The following is a 22,564-nucleotide window of genomic DNA, read 5'->3' as shown; positions in this document are numbered from 1 at the left end:
GTCAGGGACTGTGCTGTTTCTCCCTATTGTGTGCAGGTGGTTCAGTGCCTGAAGTGTGTTACTTGATAAATGTTCATTGAATGCACTGAAATGACTTAGTGCATTCGGTTGGAAATTAGGGGTCTGGGTTCTGGATAAGTCTGTGACTGAGTAGTTCTGTGGTCTTCGCTATTTGGACCCTGACTTCTTCATTTGTAAATTGTACAGAGATGGTTTGCTTAACTGCTCAGTGTGTGAATTCTAAGTTTTATGTGAATCTAGATTGAAATAACAAAGTTCGCCCCTTCTTTACAGTATAAATCATTTGAGCATCTCTAAGAAGTCTGTTTCAACATGTCTAGCTATCACTAAAATATGTAAAAAGTTAAGAAACCGAAAATAGCAACATCATTGGGTAACAGCCTCTTTCTTTTTTTTCCCATCTTACTTATTCAAGGGGGGTGATAATTAAAACCCTTTGGGTGGTGTGAGTCCCAAGTATGTATGCTGATTTGCCTTCTGATGCTAAACAATGTATACTTTGTTTCAGTCTGTTGTCAACAGCAGAGCTAGTTTAATGAAACAAAACAAAATGTCAACTCCGCCGAGGTTGACATAATATTGTTCCAAGTTTGAATTTTAAAATTGCTGGGACTTCTGTGTTTGATCCCTGGTCGGAGAGCTAAGATCCCACATGTCTTGCGGCCAAAAAACCAAAACATAAAACAGAAGCAATATTGTAACAAATTCAATAAAGACTTTAAAAATGGTCCACATCAAAAAAAAATCTTAAAAAATAAATTGCAAGATGTTTGTTTTTAAGTTTGGGGAGTTTTATTGTCAAGCAAGGTAAAATACTGCTGTTTGATATATTTTATTTCTTGGAGAATTGTTTAATTTTCCTTGGTAAGAATTTTTTTAACCTACCCAGAAACGATTACTAACAAAAATTGAAATGATCATTCTTCTGTAGACTAAAGGCAAATAACTTTTTCTTGCTCTTCATGGCCTCAGGTTAATAGATGTGGAAAGGTTGAAACCTAAGTTGCCCCAGTGTTTCACCCTACTTGGGTGCTTATGAGCTATTTCATAATTGACTTTCCCCAGTTCCGGTTATCAAGAGAATTGGGGCCTAGGGGCAATGAATCCAGACAGAAACCATCTCTTTGGTCAAGTTATTGTTTTGAGGCCCTAATAAAACCATTAAGGCCACTTGGGTCAATGACCCATATGGTTGTGTGTTTGAGAGTTCAGCCATGATGGACTTTATCGTTTCAGCGCATATCTACCCAGTTTAATAGTTTTTTCTTATGAAATTTATGTTTGTTTATGCTTAAATTTACTTAAGCATTATCTTTTTGTTGTTGTTGCGGTACGCGGGCCTCTCACTGTTGTGGCCTCTCCCGTTGCGGAGCACAGGCTCCGGACGCACAGGCTCAGCAGCCATGGCTCACGGGCCCAGCCGCTCCGCGGCATGTGGGATCTTCCCGGACCGGGGCACGAACCTGTGTCCCCTGCATCGGCAGGCGGACACTCAACCACTGCGCCACCAGGGAAGCCCCTAAGCATTATCTTTTAATTAAAAATAATGAAAAATATTCAGGAAATTTGGTTTTTAAACATTTCAAAAATTCTGTTTTGTATAAACTTAGACATACATAGACATTTAAATTGGTCAGTGAAGGCAGGTTATTTAAATGACTTGTTTTTAAATTTCAAATGATTGTGTCTCTTAGTTAATGAATTGAGTACTTTATATTTTAATATGTTAATCCCTGGCATGAACACTGTAATTGTCAATTGTATAGTAATGTCTCAAAAATTGATCTAAGTTTAGTATTAATAATATATTAAATTGATAACATATAATTCTATAAAATGGTTGCCATTTTGAAAATATATTCCGAGGACTCTTTTCTAAATATGTATGAAAAGGAATAACTTTGGGGACATATATTCCATATAATTTAAAAATTACTTCTCCAAAAAATTAGGTAGATTCTTGTATTGGGAAAAAAGCAACATATTTTCTTTCAGTACCACATATATAGTCACCTAACAGCTGATTCATTCTCAGAAAGATTTATTGACTTCTATTAGAAAGTTGGAAGAAAACTTCTATTATACAATATATTTAAGCCAGTATGTAGATGAGGTTTTGAGAAAGTATTTTCATTTAAAAAGATGGAAATTGCATAGTAAGGTAAATGAATGGAGTGAAGTTACACTTTTCCATTGAATGTTTTTTAGTCAAACATTAACTACAACATTGAGAATGAGTTTGCCTTTCTTGGGGTTGATCTCTTTAGTTCCTCCTTTGCCTCAATGTACCATCAGTCTCTGAATTCTTCAACAATATCCTTAAAATGCATTTTTCTTCTGAGTACCAGAGATAACCACAGTAATTTAAAGTGTCATCATTTCTGGTCTGGATCATTGCAGAAGCCTAGTTGCTATTCTTAATTCTAGTCAGTCCAATTTGCTGATTTTTGATTGTTTTTGCCTTCACATGGTTTACATTCTTCAGTAGTGGGTTTATCAGCAGTTTATGCTTAGTGATTTGGAGTAAGAGGAGAGAGTTTGGCAAGATGCCTCTTTTTCCCAGTTCATCACAGTCCATCATATATATATATCTTCCAGATCAGTCTTTCTGAAATGCCATTTAATACCTGTAACATTTATTAGGTGTGACTAAGATATGATTTCTGCTATTAAGGAGTTTACACTTTAATAAATTGTTATATATGTTTATGAGAGATTGTACTAGATGACCTTGAAGATACTGTGATACTATCACATTTCTTTCAAGGCTAGATTGAGGTTCTAGTTTTGTCCACAAAACTTTCCCTGGCTAAAAAATTATCTTTTGCTTTTAAGTCTATAATCTCAAATAGACTAACCTTCTGACCTACTTGCTAATGTATTTCTTGGCCTTGTTCTGCCTGAAAGAGTTCTTTGTAGCGGCATTCATTGTATGGAGATTGCAGAACTTCTATCACAATCTACACAGAAAATAGGATAGTAAATTCAAGTGATAGGAAATGTGAAAGAAAAAAGGTAAAAATGTAACCTTTGATGTTAGGTGAATGTAAAAATGGTCTGAATCTTAACCCAATTGATAGAATTTAAGGCATTAAAATATGCACAGTGAAACCAGAGTTGAGGCAGGTTTCAAAGGCATTTTAAAAACAGTCCTGTTTAAGAGCCATTTTACTTTTTTAAAGAACAGTAAGTACATTTTTGTTCTCTTTTTAAATTAGGCATTTGTTCTTTTACTAATTGATTTATAAGAACTCTATATAATATCTAACAAGTGGATTATCCCTTTGTGATATGATTTACATATACCTTTTCCCAGTTAGTCTTTTGACATTGTTTATATTGTTTCTCTGTGAATAAATTTGATTTGATTTTTCTTAAAATCTCATATTGTTGGAGCAGTTTTAGGTTTGTAGCAGAACTGATCAGAAGGTATAGAGGGTTCCGTATCCCCTGTCCTGGCATGTGTGCAACCTCCCCCAGTATCAATATCCCACATCATGATAGTGCATTTGTTACAGTGGTGTACAACCTATTGAACAGTTGATGAAACCTGATGTTTGCAAAATTTTTTTGTGTTCTTTTATCACTTAGGAGACATGTCATTTTTTATGGTATGATTCCATTTATTTTGTTTTTTAAATTTATTTTTTATAGAAGTAACATTGGTTATTTTTTGCAAAGTCTCTTGTATTCTTGAAATTAAAAAAAATTATCCCACAATAGTAGTGATAATAATGACAATAGTACTAATTCATATTGACTGCTTACTCTGTAACAGGCACAATTAGTAACCACAGCTTGATTAGTAGGTAGGTTGAATTATTAGCTTCATTTTATAGAAGAGAAATAGAGGTACAGAATGTTTGAATAACCTGTCCAGAAGGCATGCAGCCAGTAGATGGCAGATTCTGTCCCAGGCAGTTTGGGTCCAGAGTCCATGCTCTTAAACCAGATAAACTATACTACTTTTTAAAAAACATTTTAACATTTTTTTAAATGCACTTGTTTGGCATTGAGGAAGGAATTCAACTTTATTTTTGGACTGCTTAGATAGAGGAAGAGCCAACAAAGAGGAGTATAAAGAAATGGTCATCTAGGTGGGAGTAAAGCGAGGGATTTGGTAGACCTTGTTGGGATTCTGCTGAGATTTAAGATAAGGAAGGATAATTTGGCAAGGTGAAGTGATTGTGATTGTAGGTGTTTTAATGGAATGGGCTGAAGCAGAAGTCAGATGGGAACTGTGTGGGCATATGAGAACATAGAAACAGTGAAAACAAGTCTTTTGCAAAGTGGCTACGTATTTGAAGAAGGGAAGGGCTGTAGAATAAGAGAAAATTATTGGTATTTTTTAGAAAGGTGAAAGGTGTTAAAATGCTGATAGGAAGGATTTAAATAGAGAAGAGATTAAGGAAGATACTGGAGGGAAGCTATTCATTGATTAAGTTTCCTGAAAATCAATGAGAGGATTTGCTCTGAAGCATAGATAGAGGGATTTGCTTTATACTGAAGATGCTCTGTTATTTCTAGAGGGTGTGGAAGAAGAAGGGTGCAGATGCAAGTGATTGTGAGCTTGTCCATGGCAAGTGAGAGTTCTCATTTGATGCTGTTGTTTTTCTCTCTGTGAACTGGAAGATGTTCTCTACTGAGTAGAGAGTTAGAAGTTTGGGGGGGCGGATAAATTAGGAGTTAGGGATTAGCAGATACAAGTTACTATATATAAAATAGGTAAATAACAAGGTCCTATTGTATAGCACAGGGAACTATATTCAATATCTTGAAATAACCTATAATGGAAAAGAATATGAAAAAGAATATACGTGTGTGTATATATGTATGTATGTATAACTGAATCACTTTGCTGTGATTGTAAATCAACTATACTTCAATAAAAAGAATTTTTTAAAAAAGTTTGAGGGAAGTTGGAGGTGTGAGGAGATGGGAGAAGGTTTGAATTAGGTATTACGGAGAACAAGAGAGGGATTGATGAGAGCAAACTACGGGCATTTTTGGACCTTGTTGAAGGCCCACCCACTGGAAGTTGGTGATGACGGTATTAGTTAAAATTTTTTTTCTAGTGACTTTCAGGCCAGTTCTTCCATCACACTTACTATAGTTAATGCTCTTTAGTCATTCACTACCACCCTAGAATTTAAAAAAATGCATACTGCTTTTAGACCTAGCCAAGGTAGTGTTTTAAGTGTGTTGAATAGAGTAACTTTGGAGAAGGATGAAAAAAACAAAATCACCATTTTTCACTTCATTTTGGTACACTTAAGTAATGGAGAACGTTTCTTGGGAATAGATTTTGAATGTGTATGCTACTTTAACTTGTAGAGGATTATGAGAGGGGATCATGTATTTTAAATTTAAACATATGTGGTCTTGAATACCTAAATGGCAGAATAATATGTATTTTGGTAGTAAATCCATCTTTCTTAAAGTATAATTTTCAAAATGTATAGAAAGCTTTTCAGCAGTGTCCTCAAATCTAAATTCGTTCATTGTTAAACTTGTTTGTTTGTTTCTTTACACAGGGTGTGATAGGTATACAGCTGGTTGTTACCATGGTGATGGCCAGTGTCATGCAGAAGATTATACCTCACTATTCTCTTGCTCGATGGCTACTCTGTAATGGCAGGTAAGGCAAGGATAGGCTGATTCTGACTGGCACTTTCAAATCTTTGTTTAGTTTACCAGGCTGATTAACTTCCTAGAAGTTAAGTGCTAATTCCAATTTTCTAAAAACATGAAAAAAGAAAATAATGAGGAAAATCTAGCTTCCTTATTTCTCTTACTTGAGATATTAGTAGTTTATCTGTTTAGTACAAAGGTAATTGGGTCATGGTCAAGAATTTAGTCCCTTCCTTCTCTATCCCTTTCTGTCCATGGCCACTGGAACTATCACATGACTTTTCTAGTTACCTTTAACAAAAGTTGGTCAACAAGAGGAAGAGACTATAAATCGAAGTGCTTAAATATTTTTACCATTGTTGGAAAAAAGTGATTCAAAGCACATATCCTATTATTGGTGACTTACTTGAGAGTTATGAGAATTAGGGGCCCTTTTTTTACTGAAAATAATTTTAAACTTTAATTTAGTAAGGAGGCGATGAAGTTGTTTTGTAGGATTTTAATTTTGTTTACTGCACTTTAAGCTTACTACTGTCCCCTCCTTCTGCAGAGGAGGTAAGTTACCTTGCTGAAATTTGTACAATAAAAGAATAAAATCAAAAGTAAAGAAGTTAAATATAGGAGGCGTAGTGAGGCAAAAGCCGTAAAACTCTGCATACAGAAATACATGCCACAATCTTGTATAATTATGAAAGGTAAATTATAGATTTGGTACCATGACTATAGTTTTACTCCAATTATTTGTCTCTAATAAATAACCAAATTCTATTATTGATTTGTATATCAGTTTTCTTTTGTTTATTAGACCGTTTGAAGTTAGAAAGCAATGGATAGCTATTATCCTCGTAATGATTTCATATATTGCAAGACCAATAATAAGCAATTCTATCCATAAAGCTTAAATTTATTTTCTAGTTTCAAGTATATTCTTTTTCTCTAATGCTTTATACTTTTTCCATATCAGTGTTTAAATAGGAAAATATTATTTAGACTGCTTAAAAAGTTTTTTTGAATACTGATAGGCACACACGTGTGTGGAATGCATGAGAGAACAGCAGTTTAAAAATGTGTATTTTATTAGCAAAGTAAATAATGACTAAAGTTTTAGTAAAGTTAAATAAAAGCTTCATCAAAGCTATTTATAAGTGAAAAAAGTAAATCATCTGTGACTAGTTTTTAACTGTGTACGTTTATGCCCTGTGCAATCTTGCTTCCTTTTTTTGCTTAGCAAAAACCCTTTTTCGTAGATCATGAAAGAGGGTGAACATCTGCTGGAAAATACCATTAATTCTAAATAAAAGGAATCTGAATTAATAAACTAAGTAAAATACATATTAAGGTAGCTTGTTTTCTACTAAGAATTGCACACTTGTAGATTTTGTTTATGATGAGTCTCCAGGGAGACTTCCAGGTCTCTTTCGGCTTTAAAGATCTTTGCAGTCATGTGCCTTTTTAGTCTATAGGCAACTTCTACTTTCTCACATAATCTGCATTGCATTTGTTTCTATAAAACTAAAACTTCAGAGCTTGAAAACTGATTCTCTTTGTTAATATTGGAACAATATATTTAAAATCTTTACTCATTTGACAAGTATGTGTCATAAGTATATATATTGCTAATTTGAAGAGGTGCTCAACCTTCAAAAATAAACGTGAAGTTGATGTTTTTCGTGATCTTGATTTGCTTTTATAAATAGATTAACTTTAGTGGTAATTAATGCTGTCTCTAATTCCAAATCAGGTTCCAAGGATGCCAATCAGGATTTTCTAGTAATAGTTACTCTTCTGCTGTAGTTAGTTTCATTTCCTTTCTGTTTTTGTTTGTTTTGCTCTGTGTTCTTAAGATCATCTATTTTTCTTTAATATTAATTCTGAAATTTTTAGGTCATGAAGCTATATTGCTCCATGTTGTTGCCTAACTCTGTTGAATAAGAATATTGATTTTATCATTTTGGGATAATTATTGTTTTGCCAACCTTTTGTGATATGAAATGATACTGTTTTAATACTAAGAAAATCTAAAATCTCTGCTAAATTGCTTATGTAAAAATATTATTGATCAGAAACGACAGTTTGCATTTTAAACCATTTTAAACCATGTGGCTGAGTTGAAGGAGAAAGATCTGAGGGCCTTCTGAGATTATCGGCTCTAAAATACTTGAAGAAATTTAAAGGGAGAGGCTTATGAGGACTTTTAAAATTATGAATAGTGTAGGATGGTTTGGGAGTGACTATATTGAATAGCTATTTAATAGAACTATTCAAGTGAATAGATGTGTAGATACCACGATAGGTTAATCATGGGTATGACAGAAGAAACTTCTTTTTAGTTTCGGTATCTGTCGACTTAATATTTATTCCACTAGTATATCTTCAAATTGTAAGTATTCATATTTTCCTTAAAAGTTATGGCTTCTCTTTTTATCATGTAAATTAGTTTCTGTCCATATCTCTCATCAACCTCTGTCTCTTTTAGAATGGAAGGTGTGAAGTGGCACCTGTTTGACTTATGTTGACTTAATGAGTAAGCCTGCCAATTTCCTGAAGAAGTCAGTACCTTGAAGGAATTAGCAGTTTTTGCTTATAAATTAACCTGCTGATTTTTTATGTTAAAAATTGAGTAGTTTTCTAGCTCTTGTTAAATAACATTTATATATTGTAATTAGTATTGTAGATATCTAGTTTTCAAAAAAATAATGCATAGTCTTTAGCCTGGTTTAATTCCATTAATATTACCTTTACAGTGTTATAGAACTTTGTACTGATAAAATTTTTATTTCTGTTATCTCATTTGGATCTCTACACTCTGAACTTGGAAGAAGGAGATGTATTGGGATATGTTATGACCTCAGAAATCTTGGTGTCTGAACTTAATAAAAGTTTCTCACTCAGTTCCTCAGACAGGAATCAGGGTCAAATGGGGGTACCTGAGAGGGGTCAGTCAGGCAGCTCTCTGTGTAGATCCTTCACAAAATGATGATTCAAGGATTCAGCTATCCTTCAGGTGGTTACTTAGGGATTCTAGGCTTCTTCTGTCTTGTGGCTCCTTTGTTCCTTCTGCTGCTTGGAGTCCTTCTATTAGATGCTATGCCGGTTGGCAAGTAGAGAGAGAGTGGGCTATGGATTTTTCAGGAGATTCTAGGGGCCAAGCTTAGAAGTAGATATATCATTTTTGCCCACATTACATAGTCTGGAGCCCTATGACTGGTTAAGGCCAAAGTGCACAACAGGTTGGGAAATACACTTTTCATTGTACCTAGGAAGTAAAAGCAGGATTGGTAAGTGCCTAGTCCTTCTTTGCTGTAGGTGATATTGTCTCCACTTTTTTTTTTTTTTTTTTTTTTTTTTTTTGCGGTACGCGGGCCTCCCACTGTTATGGCCTCTCCCGTTGCAGAGCACAGGCTCCAGACGCGCAGGCTCAGCGGCCATGGCTCACGGGCCCAGCCGCTCCACGGCATGTGGGGTCTTCCTGGACCGGGGAACAAACCCATGTCCCCTGCATCGGCAGGCGGACTCTCAACCACTGCGCCACCAGGGAAGCCCATGTCACCATTTTTACAGACGAGAAAATTTTACTCCTGTTTACATACTGAAAAATGAAACAGATCCAGGCCTTTTACCCTGGAAGTCTGATTCATAGTCTAGTAATTGTTTGATTTATGGCTGCTCATCAAATTCCAGACCCTTGTCCTGGAACAGACATACTTGAACCAAGGTTTGAATTTGGTGGAGTTGAACTTTCCTACAACCACTGTGACTTCTGCTGGCAGTTTATAGAGTAATTTATTGAAGGTTTTCTTTTCTACCTTTTTTCCCTAGCTGTGCTTAGCCTTCTAGAAGATATCCTCAGGTTATAAGCAGTATATGGTTTCTCTTTACTTACTTACTCTTTACTTATTCTTCTGGCTTCTCTAGGATTACAGTCACCTTTTATTCTAAGTTAAAAGGCACATCAGCATTTTTCTGATTACCAAAATCATGCTAAGTGTGAAGAAGAGTTTAAGAAATATCTTCTGTTACAATTATACCTCTCCTCACCATTTGAGATTAAATTTATTCCACATTACTAAATTATAATTATTTTGTATTGCATTCTTCCAGTTTTTTTAATAGACAAATGTTTTTCTTCTAGAAAATGTTATTAGTTCTCCTTGTTTTACATGCCTTTTTATATAACTATCAGACTGTTGAGCCATTCCTGCTTTAACAAGAATTTAAGTAGCAAAATTTTTCTTGCCATAACCTGTGAGCAAGTATTACCGACCTTGAAAAACTCAGGTGCAAAGAGTCTAGTGCTCTTGGTTGCTCTACTCTCTCCTTCCTCCCCAAAGGAAAGAAAAATTGTGGAAAGTTGGTTTCTCTTTACCTTTACTGTGAATTGCTTTCCCTAACGCAAGGAACATTCGTTCTAACCATTGCTCAGGTTGCCTAAAGACGTTAGCTCTTTATCATGTCCAGCATACCACTGATTTGTAGCCAAAGTATTCTCTACTTTCTAATGTAATTAAAGTTCGTTTTTGTTTTGAAGTTTGCTTGGCCCCTCTTTTCATGGAGAGGTAAGTGATAGGTTACATTCTTTGTACATTTGAATAGTGGGTTTTGCATGAGGAGTAGGATTTTGCTTTTTCTCCCTTATAGCTTCCTTGCTGAACCTGCTTTCCATTTTCCTGATTGTTCAGCTCAAACCTTATGCATTTTTCTCTACCCCTTTATTCCCCTAGGCTCTCACTTTGGTCAGCTACTTCCCTTCATATGTCCCTGACTCAAAATATATTACGGTTGGATTTATTCTGATTTTGTCTCATCCTATATTGGGTAAAGAAGGTGTGAAAACACCCTATTCAATTGCTCTTAACTCTTTTTGCCTGTTGCCTGATCCAAGAATTTACAAATTTCCTTTGGTGAGAGAAACCTACTATTCAAATGCACAGTAGGTGGGACCTATGACCTAAGGGAAAGGTTTAAACCTTAAGCTACTACCCTTATGGAATGCCTGAGTCCTTGCTTTCCTCCCTTAGCTGTCTTAACTTCCAGCTCCAGAATGTCATGATATTCTAGTAAAGTTTCCAATAAATAACAAGAGAATGTATATGTATAATAAATGATACTTTAGTTACTTGTACTGAAAGGTTTTCTAGGTTTTAGGTGGTGTTTGTTTTCCCTTAGTGTTCTTTTTTTTTTTCACTTCTAAATTATTATTTAGAGATTTAAAACTATGTTGTGGCCTATGTTGTGAAAGAGTTTTGTATGATTATTTATGTGTTAAAGTTTTTTTAGCTTTCTCTCAATACTAAGCTTTTCCATATTTGTTCATGTTCAGATTTTCATTTTAAATTTCTGAAATTTTTACTTCTGAAAAATTTTTAAGTAGTTTGCTTGAAATGGCATCGCTGCTTAAATTTTTTTTAAAGAATCTAGGTCAGTACATTCTGTATTTTCTGGTATATGTTTTTTCAGTGCTCTTGAACTGCCTTAGTAAGAAAGGTTGTAGCCTGATATTACTTTGTGTAAAAGGTTTATGCAAGAAAATTATTGAAAAATTATTTCAGTGATTTAGTGGAGTATAACACCAAGTTGGCTTTGTTATCTGAGACACTGCTGACAGTCTGAATATAAGTGAAAATAGCCAAAGCAAATGTCATAAAACACAATTTAACTTAAATGTAAGAGGTTCAGTTTTGTAGTGAGATTCTATTAATACTTACTGTTTTTAAATTTTTTTCTATTACTAACACAATACATGCCTATGATGTAGAAAAAGATGGTAAATTGATAAAAAGGAAAAATAAGAGGCAGCAAACTATATTCCTCTCAGCTAAAGACAATCTCTGTGTAAATTTTGTTGTATTTCCGTCTAATTTTTTCTATTCATATTTTCCCCTCATGGATGTGATTATTTCATGTGTAATTTTACATCATGCTTCTTTTGCTTAACATAAAGCATTTTTCTCTAATTGTGGTTTTGTAACCGTTATTTAACATCGAATCTAAGGCTGATAAACTTTTATATCTGTCTTCTAAGCCCATATTTGAAAGGCCTAGTGCATCAGGGGCAAGCAGATTGCAAGTCATTTTGCAAAGGAAAAGACCAAAAATTGAGACCAGAACTTAAAGTATAGTAGATGGGAATCATATGATATGAAATCAAACTGTGTATGAAGCATTGACTGTTGAAGAAAATTGTGCAACTGTACCTTTAGGTTTTACTTTGAATTCATGTCCTTAGATGGCTACTACATGCTACCTGGCAGTCTTTGTGTGTTCCACTTCTCGGACAGCTTTTTCAACCCAAATCCTCTCTTCATTTATACATGCCTGCCTCAGCCTCACTCTAAGCTCTTGAAACTGGAGCCTGTTGCTCTCATCTTCATGCCATCAAACCCACAACCCTTGTTACACGTGCAGCCTCTCTTTGTTTTTTTTTTTAATGTGTATATATTTTAATTTTGGCCTATGGAGGAGGTATCCTGCTATCAAGACCTAACTCCAGCATTTGTGATCTATATCCCATTCCCTCTAACCTTCACCCTGACTTTTTTTCTTTGGCCCTTTCCTCTCTTCTTTGCCATTAATTGCTTCCTTTCTGTTGGATTATTCCTGTTAGCACACTTTTTTTTTTAAGGTCTCCCATTAAAAATAATAGCAACAACAAATAAGAGTCACAACTCTGCCTCCCTTCCTTCTTAAAAAACAAAGCCCCTCCCATATCTATTCCTTAGTTTGGGGCCTATTTCCCTGTTTTCCATCAACGCTGAATTTGTTACATACTTGTCATGAACTGGATTCTCCCACTTCCTTAGTAACTATTTAGCCTTCTACCATGTTTTATTTTCCCCTTAGGTGACCTTATTCATGCCTGTGGATTTAAATACCACAATTATGTAATAGCCCCAGGTTATCTGTGAGCTCTTGATTCTAATATACAGTAGCCCTCTTGATATTTTCACTTCATGTCTCATAGGTACTTAAAAACCCAGCATGTTTAAATTCTTGATTTCTTCCTGCTCTACTCCATGTCAGAAAATGTGCCACCATCTTCCTCAAATCAGAAGTGTAAATATTATCCTTCATTCCATCCTTTCTTTCCATTCCTTACCTTACAAGAACTGTTGATTCTGAAATATATTTCCGTGCTATTCTTGCCTTGTTCTAATTCACAGAGCAGTAAAAGAAATCTTAAAATGTAAATCAAGTTATTTCTCTTGCTTTGAAACCATTATTTTAGCATAAAATCTACACTCCGTATGGACCCAAGAGGCTTTGCATGACCTGTTCCCTGTTATCTCTTCAGCCTTCCTCATGTGTTTCTCCTTGTACATGGTGCTACTGCCTCCTTGCCCTTTTGGTTACTGCATTGTTCTGAGTTTCATGCTTTTGTGCTTTTGGACATACTCTTCTCTGCCTGGAATGCTCTCGCACTCCATTCTTATTCTTTAGTTTGCTGGGCAAATGTCATCTCAGAGAGGTTTTGTAACCTAATACCTTACGGCTTGTCTCTCATTCTCACTAAGTATATGATTCTTTTGTGTAGTATCCAGTATATATGATGTTTGTCTTTTTAAATATTGGTTAAATTCTGCCCCAACTGAAATATAAACATCAAGAAATCAGGGACTTTGGCTTTGTTATGGGTGATTATATGTCCATTGCCTGGCAGAGTACTTGACCGTAGTGGGCTCCATAAATGTCTGATAGATCAATGGGTGGATGGATGAATGGGTAGATGGATAGATAGATGAGTAACAGACTGGAAGTGTCCCTGAGATCACTCAGTACTTTTAGATTCTATCTTTGAACAGTAATTGTTACTAATGAAGATGACCTAAACATAATAAATGCAATTCATTTTAGGAAAATGGATTCACAAAATAAGATTAAACAAGTTTGAGAATATTTTAAAAGAAAGTGGGTCCTAGAAAATGTAAGGGTCTTATAATATTTTATTATTACAGGACTCTAAATGTAACTTAAGTTTTCCTATAGTACTAAGAGTCTTTCACTGATAATTATTTCTCAAAGAAATAAACAACTAATTTTAGTCTTTATAAATGAGTTATTGCTTATGTGTTCTCCTAAATGTTATACAGTCAATCCTCATTATTTGTAGATTCTCTACTTGTGATTTGCCTACTTGCTAAAATTTATTTGTAACCCCAAAACCCATACTTGTGGTGCTTTCAAGGTCATTTATAGACATATGCAGAGTGGTAAAAAATTTGAGTGGCCTGTTCCCAGCTGAGGCCCAGGTTCCTAGCTGAGGCCTTCTTGTTGTACCTCTCATGTTGTAAACACGTATCCTTTTTGTGGTCTATTTAGTGCCATGTTTTTCATCCTTTTGCTTTTTGTTTGTGACTTTGCTGTTTAAAATGGCCCCCACATGTAGTGCTGAAGTGCTTGATATCTAGTGTTCCTAAGCACAAGAAGGCTGTGATGTGCCTTATAGAGAAAATTCACTAGAAATATTCACAGAAATCAGGAAAATACTATACTTATGATTACAGTTATTAGAAAAGCTTTGCTCACACATGAGTTTTATTACTGTTGGCCATGAATTTAGTATTAGTGATTCAACAGTATATATTAAATAAGGTACTTTAAACAGAAACACACATAAAACAAGGGTGTGTATTGATTGATTGATGAAGATGTTGTGACCAGAGGCTCGTGGGAACCTAACCCTGTATTTCCCCTAGGAACAATGGTTCAGTGTTCGCGGCGACTTTATAGAACATAACTACCGCGAATAACAAGAATCGACTGTAAGTTAAAATTCTGGACTTCAATCGAAATTTCAGGAAGTGCCTCCTTACCCGTGTTAAGTATAGTTTAGGGAATTTTGGGTTGGGATATATATATTTTATTTTAAAACCCTTAAACTAAGAGGAGAACTGAATTCATTCATTGATCCTTTTTGAGCACTTACTATATGCCAGTCACTGTACTAGTTTTGAAGTATACAAAAACAAGTAAGTCATAAAATCTTCACTCCAAGAATCTGTCAGCTAGGGGAATATTCCATTTTAACCTAACCGGTCTGATACCAATTGCAAATCAATTTTGACACTAACTACCTGGAGTTAGCACAGATCCCACAGGTTAAAGGCAAAGTCCTCCATAAGAATGCCAGCTGCTTCAGATGCCAGCTGCAAGTTCTTTGGATCCCTGGGCCATACTCTGACAACCAGCTACTGGCTACCAATTAGGGCATTCCCATGACCCCCTCAGGTTCAATAATTCTGTATAACAACTAGAACTCAGGAAAGTGCAGTGATTACAGTTTTATTATAAAGATTACACATCGGATGGCGTTTGGGAAGGAGCAGTTTCCATGTCCTGTCCCTGTGCAATCAGGGCATGTCACCCTTCAGGCAGTTTAGTGTGTTTAACAGCTAGGAAGCTCCTCTGAGCTTCTGTGTCCAGAGATTTTATGGAGTTTCATTACATAGGCATGATTTTTAATCAATGGCCACGTGATTGAACTTAATCTTCAACCCCCTTCCTCTTCTTGGAGGTCAGCTGGCTGAGAGTTCCAACTCTAATCATGTGGTTGGTATTTCTGGTGACCTGCCTCCCTTCCAGAAGCTATCTAGAGGTCCCCCCTGAGTCCCCACATTAGCATAACAAAGACTCCTTTATCAGTCAGAAAATTTCAAGGGCTTTTTAAACTCTGTGCCAAGAAATGGGGACAATGACCAGGTATATTCTTTATTATACCACAGAGAGACTGCCTTATAAACCATCAAAGGTAAATTAGGAGTTTGCCAGTAGTAGCATAGGTGTTCACAAGCAGAGAGAAGAATATATGCAGAAATGCCAAGGGATGAAAGAATTTGTGGAATAAAGGTCATTTAGTCTAGGTAGAATGTCATGTACAAAAGGAGAATTCTTGAAGGTGAGTCTGGTGAAGCAGACAGTAGTCAGATTGTAAAAGGCTGTGAAAATAGGAGGTCACAAACTCTATATTTGGCCTTGTAATGTGTGTTTTAGCTTTAATGCAAACGTTTAAAAGTATACAACGAATATAGACAGAATAATATCATGAATATATAACAAATATAATAAGCTCCTGTGTATTCATCACAATAGCTGGTAGCCAGTTTGTTTCATCTATGCTCCCCTTCATCTCTGCTTCCCCCCAACATTATTTTGTAGCAAATATTATTATTATTTCATTTGTAGATATTTCAGTGTATATCTCTAAAATATATGAGCTTTTTAAAAATTACTGTAATCCCATTATTAACAGCAAACATTTTTTAACAATAATTTCTTTACATCATTAAATATCCAGTTATTACTCAAATTGCCAGTTCAGCAGTATTTTTAAAACAGCAAATCAGCAGTAGCATTTTTTAAAAATTGGGGTATTTCACTTTAAAAATCTAGATTTTTGTGGTTGAAAACTTGAAAGATCTATCAATACTAGGTGTCTTGTTTCTTTTTAGTAACAGCAGGACCTTGGTCAGAGTCCTTGCCTAACTGCCTTACTCACTGCTTTACTCTGAGGAGTCTTGGAAAGGATTTACGCAGGCATATATACCTTGATAGGATTTGCATTATGAAAAAATAAATAAAGGTGGGATCAGAATGCCTTTAGTCCAGGGGAAAGGAAGGGGAGGTTTGCCATAGTCAGAGGTAGAGAGGAAGATAAGCTGAACTAAGGTCCTTTCAGGGAAGTAGGCAAGTTTAGAATTTTAAGAGTTAAAGAACCAAATTAATGATAGTATGTGGAAAGGGCATATTGAAGGTAAAACCCAAATATCAAATTTAGGTGGCCGGCAGAAAGTTCACGTGAGACAGGAAATTGAGAATGACCAGGTGGGGGCTTGGGAAGGAATAACAATGACTTGTTTGGCTGTTTTGACTGGCTGGTGGGGGTAATAAATACAGTCAGTTGTTTTTGGAGCCCTAACTGAAGAGGATTAGCTATAGCCAAGAGTAAAGGGTTTTGTAAATACAGCAATTCACTTGAATCCTTATACACATAAAGTTCGCGAATTCTCCAACTAAATTAAAGGGAGGAAAGAAAGAAAAGGAAAGCAAAGACTACTTTGTAGTTTTGAGGGCATTCAAAGGACTCTCTTTTTAATACAAGTAACAATTCCTTCCGTGTAATGGGTGGAGAATTCTAATGTGCTTCTGTCAGCTTGCCTGCAGGGTTTGTTAAAGTAAGCCAGTATGATCTTAATATATATTAATACACTGTCAGTTGTAAGAAAAATACCTACAAACAACATTGCAGGGTCTGGCATCTAGTAAGTGCTGGTAAGTGGTTGCTGGATTTGAATCTAAACCTTTTAAGACTTAAGCAGTAGTATCTGCTTCAGATTAGAGTTTTTCACCTGATATTTCCCTGCAGTGTCTTCACAATTAGGAAACTCAAATATTTGTAGAATAAGTGAATAATTCTGGTGATCTTAATTCTTTATTTAAAAGAATTACTTTTTTCTTAGTTTGCGATGGTATCAACATCCTACAGAAGAAGAATTAAGAATTCTTGCAGGAAAGCAGCAAAAAGGGAAAAGCAGGAAAGATAGGTAAGTTATACTGTCAAGCTTGTAAGGTGTCAAATATTTAATAGAATTTATGTAAATATATTTTGATACTTTGGTTAAAGGAACATTTACAGATTATGCTATAAACAGTTGGTAAATCTGAGATCAAAATCCATGATCTAAAATAATATTGAATCACCCTTTAAGAGCACCCAATGTGTATTAATCTAATATATAAGCAAAAAAGTGACTATTTTACTTAAGAATTGTTAGTGGGGGATTGAATAGGGGAGACCTGTAACCCATGTCTTTACAACTCATTTAAAGATACCAGTTGGTCTGGGTTCTTTTCCAGATTTTGCTACCACTCAGATACTGGGCAAATTCATTTGCTTTTTACCTCTGTTTTCTCATTTTTTAAATAAAAGGGGTAGACAGTATTAACTTCTTAGGTCCCATTAGGCTCTTGAATATTATACTTAAAGTTTCTGAAGAAAACTGCCTGCTAATAAACCTCACTGAATAGACCACAGCAGCCTAATCTGTGAAGTAGAAGGACCAAACATAGTAGCTGTGAAAGATTCTTCCAGCTTTAAAATTTTGTATCCCTATTTATATTGAATTTTCAAGGAAAGTGCATGTTCGTTAGCCTCTCTAAATGGGCCTTAGTTTCCTTAGCTGGGGAGGACTTCTTAGGCTCTGATTCTGTGATTCTAATATATTATAAAATGTCAGTGACAACATATTGTCACCAAATTCCTCATGTATATCGTAAAAATTCTATTAATGTGGGCTAATGGATTTATGGATGCTAAAAAAAATTCTTTGAAGATTAATGATTATTTGACATGAAATTGGAAGTTTGAAAAGGCTGTCTTTTCTGATCTTGCTACCATTTTCTTTTTCACTTATCATTACAAATATACCTTGAAGCTCATTGGAATATTAAGTGCAAATCCTCCTTCTCTGTATTCCAGTGGTTATGTTCTTTAATAAAGTATTTCTGCCTAATATTATAATTTTCAAAACACTTTTACACAGTCTTATTTAATCCACACAGTAACCCTAAATAGTCACTGTAATTTAATTTATGTTTTACTAATGAGGAAGCTGTTGATCAAAGAAATTAAATGAGTTGTTCAAGTTCACTTAACTATTAGGAGTCAGGATTTTAATCCAGGTCAGTTTTTAGTTTCTGTGTTTCTTTTTAACTATTCCACATTTGCCTTTTCACAGCTACCATAGTCAACATTTGTAAAACTTAGTTATGTAGTACAGTATTTATTCTATAAACATTTAAATTCTTATTATATGCCTTGTCAATAATTTTGTTATTTTTACAATAATTTTTATATGTTGAAAATGCTTTACGTTTACAGAAAGATGCACTAACAACACTATTCTGTTTTAGTAGCAATAATTATTATTTGATTTATTGACGTGAATTAAAATTTTTACTGAGGTTTTCCCAGTTTATACTTAATCAAGAACAAATGCGAAATTGTTTCTTGTTATTATAATTATTGTTACTGAAAGCTTATTGCTTTTGATTTATGTTTGATTGTGTTTAAAAATTAAATTTGGAAATAATACACACGCACCTGAAGAATTCTGTTGTTTTCCTCCATCCATGATTCTTAGTAAAAGCAACTCTGAGCTAGCCTTTCATATTTCAGGATTTCTCATGCACATAAATCTTAATATATTTTTTCAGCTCTGACTTGTTTATACCTACGGGTCTGTTTATATGTATGTGTGTGTATACGTGTATAATTTCAAAGTGAAATGCATTTTGTCTTCATTTCCTTTTACTCTTGTGCCTAAGGAAAGAGATGTTAGGGCTGTCTTTAAATCTACAGAAGAGAGAGCAGAAAAAATGGGGTGCAGTGCTAAGCTAGCAATCAAGGTTTTGTTTCTGTCACTAGTTTAGGTAACTCTTTCATTGGTAATCTGTATATTCTCATAATAATTTACATCCATATTTTGTAGTTCCCCTTTTAAAAACTACTTTTGAGTGCCTTACGTCCTTTTTGATGAAATATTAGAAGTTCTTTTTCACTGTGAAATTTATAACCTCATTTGTAGTTAGTTTGATACAAACACTTGAATAACAGTGAGGGTAACTTGTTTTCTGTGTCACTTGTCTGATTTTTATAGGAAATATAATGGTCACATTGAAAGTAAGCCACTAACCATTCCAAAGGATATTGATCTCCATCTAGAAACAAAGTCAGTTACAGAAGTGGATACTTTAGGTAAGGGAAATCTGGGTAAAGTGTTCTGTAAATCTCAGTTTTATATTATGCTAGTGAAAGTACTTTATCTATTGTTGTTAGATTTTTTTGTTTGTTTTCCTAATCATTAAGTCCATTATATAGACTGAAATCTTTCTCAGAGCTTTAGAAGCTCAGAATGACTTCATCTGAATTGAATTTGTCTTTCTATCCACCTAACTTGTAGTAAGCCTTATTTTTCCCATTTTTTAGAAGAGGCTGTCTTACACAAGTTTGTTACACAGTTTTTGTTTATGTTGAGATTACAGTCAGTTTTCAGTATCTCAAATTCTATTCTAAATTGTCATCTATACCAGTTTATTTGTTTTATAGTGTTGCTTGCAGAAATGCATTTGTATGTTTGTATTAAACTACCAGTATTTACAACAGTTCAACTTTATGCTGCATTTAGTGGAAAGGAAAGTGGTTTTAGTATGATGAATTAGATTAGGAATTAGGAATAGAAAACTTTATTCAAGATTTATTTTTACCCATTGGATATCTCTGAATAAGTCATTCAATTTTTTTCCTGTATATCAGTGTTTATAATTGTATAATAACTATGATGACTTTAAATTTAAAATGAAATTTATATGAAATTATCCAGATCCTAGAAGAGAAAGGCATCTAAGGTGATATTGTTTAGAACACTAGTTTTCAAACCTGGCTGAATGTCAGAATCACCTAAGCAGTTCTTTAAAAATAAAGATACCCCCATACCTACCCTTGGAGATTCAGTAAATCTAGACTGGCTTCTGGGAATTTGTATTTTTTAAAATGTTCCACGTGGTTCTGATTTTTTTTGACCAGGTTTGAGAACTAATGGTTTACATGATAAGTGAGGAATTAAAATAACACATTTAAAAAAGTAATTTTGGTAATGTTGTGTAATGTATCATTATGTAATTTGGTCCTTCTTGGGTTAAATGATACCACCTCAGAAAAACCTTAATAGATTCATTTAAGCATCTCATAAAGAATTATTTTGTGATACAAGGTGGCTTCAATACATTTGAAAGTCGATTCTACATTTACAAAGATTGTATGTATATATATGGAAAGGGTGTCCTAGAAAATGTCAGTGAGGAACAATATAAATCAGTTGTCTGGTGTCATTCAGACTGTTGAGACTGGTTATGTCATCCTCTTTTTTCTTTTTAACTATTTTTCATGCAAAATTTAAAACATGTAAAAGCACTTGAACTTTCTGATTAGTTGTCCCATTTGTTTTATTAATCCTATATGTGTGCTTACTTGTACAAGAATACTTATACACGTTTCCTGATTTCTAAGACAATTTTTTGTTATTTTTACTAATTAATGTTTATTGAATAGTTATCAGCTAATTAACCTTAATAATAGTTTAAATTGAGTACTTATCAGACATTGTTATAAGTACTTTATTTGTATAAACTTGCCCTCACAGTTCTATGAGGTATGTAACTGTTACTGACTTTTTTTTTTTAGCTCATTAGTTAGAGGAGTTAAATAACTTGACCAGGGTTACACACTGAATGTGGTAGAGCCATTTAGTGAGAATTAGACTATTTAAATAAACTTAAAAAATTGAAGTTAGGGGTAATGTGGTTTCAGCTTATTCAGTATTTTGTTTTACTTTTACAATTTTGAGAACTAACTGCAAATGGTACTAGTTAAACAACTGATCACATAACATTAAGATCATTGTAGTTAATCAGAATAACAGCGAGATTTTTATTTATATTTATGTAATCATCCATGATTGCATGCTCTGTGTCTGTGTTTAGGTAAAAGTAGAAGGTTTTCTGCCTGAACTTTAGGGACTCTCAGAAAACCACTGGGATTGATGAACTCTCAGTTTTTTTTGTATTCCAATATTCTATGAGAAGCATGTATATAATTACATTATTGAATACAGAAAGAAGAATATAATACTTGAGTTAAATGTATAGCCAAGAATATATAATTTGTTCTTTTGTTGAATGTATATATTATTGATATCTGAATAACTATCTTATAGTCTCTCAATTTGTATTAGCTCTCTATTACAAGAACCTCTTAAAGAATGTAAGAACATTTGAATGTCACTTGGCTGTTTGCTGTGAATGAGTTCCCTGAGGGAAGCCTGTGTGAGTGCGGGCAGGCATGGAGAATTAGAACATTTACTTTAACTTTTGTTAATAAAAACTGAAAACTTTTAGTTAAACAGATATTTGTCTGTCTGTTCCATCCATTTCTCTGCTATCCTTCCAGAAAGTTATTTAAAAAGCTCCACTGAGTGACTTTAGAGGGGAGGAGGGAGGTCTACAGAGCAGGAATTTGCAACCACTGTAGGGTAAATCTTTCAGAGTGATGTTCAGAAGCTATTAGGTGTAATACAGCAAAAAAGCTAAAGCAGTTAAAATAACTTGAAGGCAAATTAAGTGTTGTTAAATTAAGTTGAAGCAAACAAATAATTTACCCAATTATAAAAGGATTTGGAATTTTTGCTGTCACCTCATAGAAATGTAAGTTTGGTTAGTTTGTTTTGATATTTTAAATAAGTCTTATTTTGAGTGGTATTTTATTTTTAAAACATTTTTTCTGTAAATTCTGATTTCAAAATATCCTCAGGTGTTACATTTTACAACTAAAATTTTTCCAAAGCAATGTAGATCATTTTATTATGTGCCAGTGAGAATGTAGGAAATGCTATTTTAGTATGTGATATATTTCCACATTTTTAGGAGGCCTTCTACAAAATGATGTTGATATTTTAGACTGCTCCCTGGCAGAAGTAAACCAGCATATCTGAGAAGAAAAGGGGATGGAATTATACTTACTTTCAGACAATGCTAATTTTAATGTCAGTGAATAGTTTGTTGAAGTAGTATGGCTATATGGAAAATTGACAGGCATTTCATCAGCTTTTCTTGTAGGAGTAGAAGAGAGAATAAAACGTACATTTATTTAATTTATTATTTTAATCTGCAGTAACTCACAAAATTACTAATCCTCCGTTAGTATGGTTAATAAATGTGACATAATGTTCAACTCTCTTGCTTCACAGAAATGAATATAAATAAACCTGTAGTGTTCTACATCAAGTTGTATTCTAAAGCTAAAATATTATAGCTCAGATTCTTTTAAAAAAATCGTGATTTATAATTTCTGTAGAAGCTGAGT

The 22,564-nt window shown here is 34.2% G+C and overlaps 1 protein-coding gene across 7 annotated transcripts in view; it reads left to right on the top strand.

Annotated features, from left to right (window-relative positions):
• Positions 1 to 22,564, top strand: part of TMEM161B (transmembrane protein 161B) — a 70,100-nt gene that overhangs the window by 15,171 nt on the left and 32,365 nt on the right. For 2 of the 7 annotated variants that reach the window (XM_079918779.1, XM_079918777.1), the window contains exons 1-2: positions 5,611 to 5,659; positions 17,106 to 17,189. Coding sequence is in view for 2 of the 7 variants with exons in the window: in XM_079918772.1 (XP_079774898.1) it covers positions 5,556 to 5,659; positions 17,106 to 17,189; positions 19,305 to 19,402 (286 nt within the window). In the remaining 5 variants the exon portion in view is untranslated. Of the gene's footprint in view, positions 1 to 5,555; positions 5,660 to 14,345; positions 14,412 to 17,105; positions 17,190 to 19,304; positions 19,403 to 22,564 lie in introns of those variants that run through there. The other 5 variants (XM_079918774.1, XM_079918772.1, XM_079918775.1 and 2 more) reach the window with 5 other exon arrangements.

The sequence above is a fragment of the Stenella coeruleoalba genome (assembly GCF_951394435.1).
Source record: "Stenella coeruleoalba genome assembly, chromosome: 3".
NCBI lineage: Eukaryota > Metazoa > Chordata > Mammalia > Artiodactyla > Delphinidae > Stenella > Stenella coeruleoalba.
This window is presented reverse-complemented; position numbering and strand designations above follow the sequence as displayed.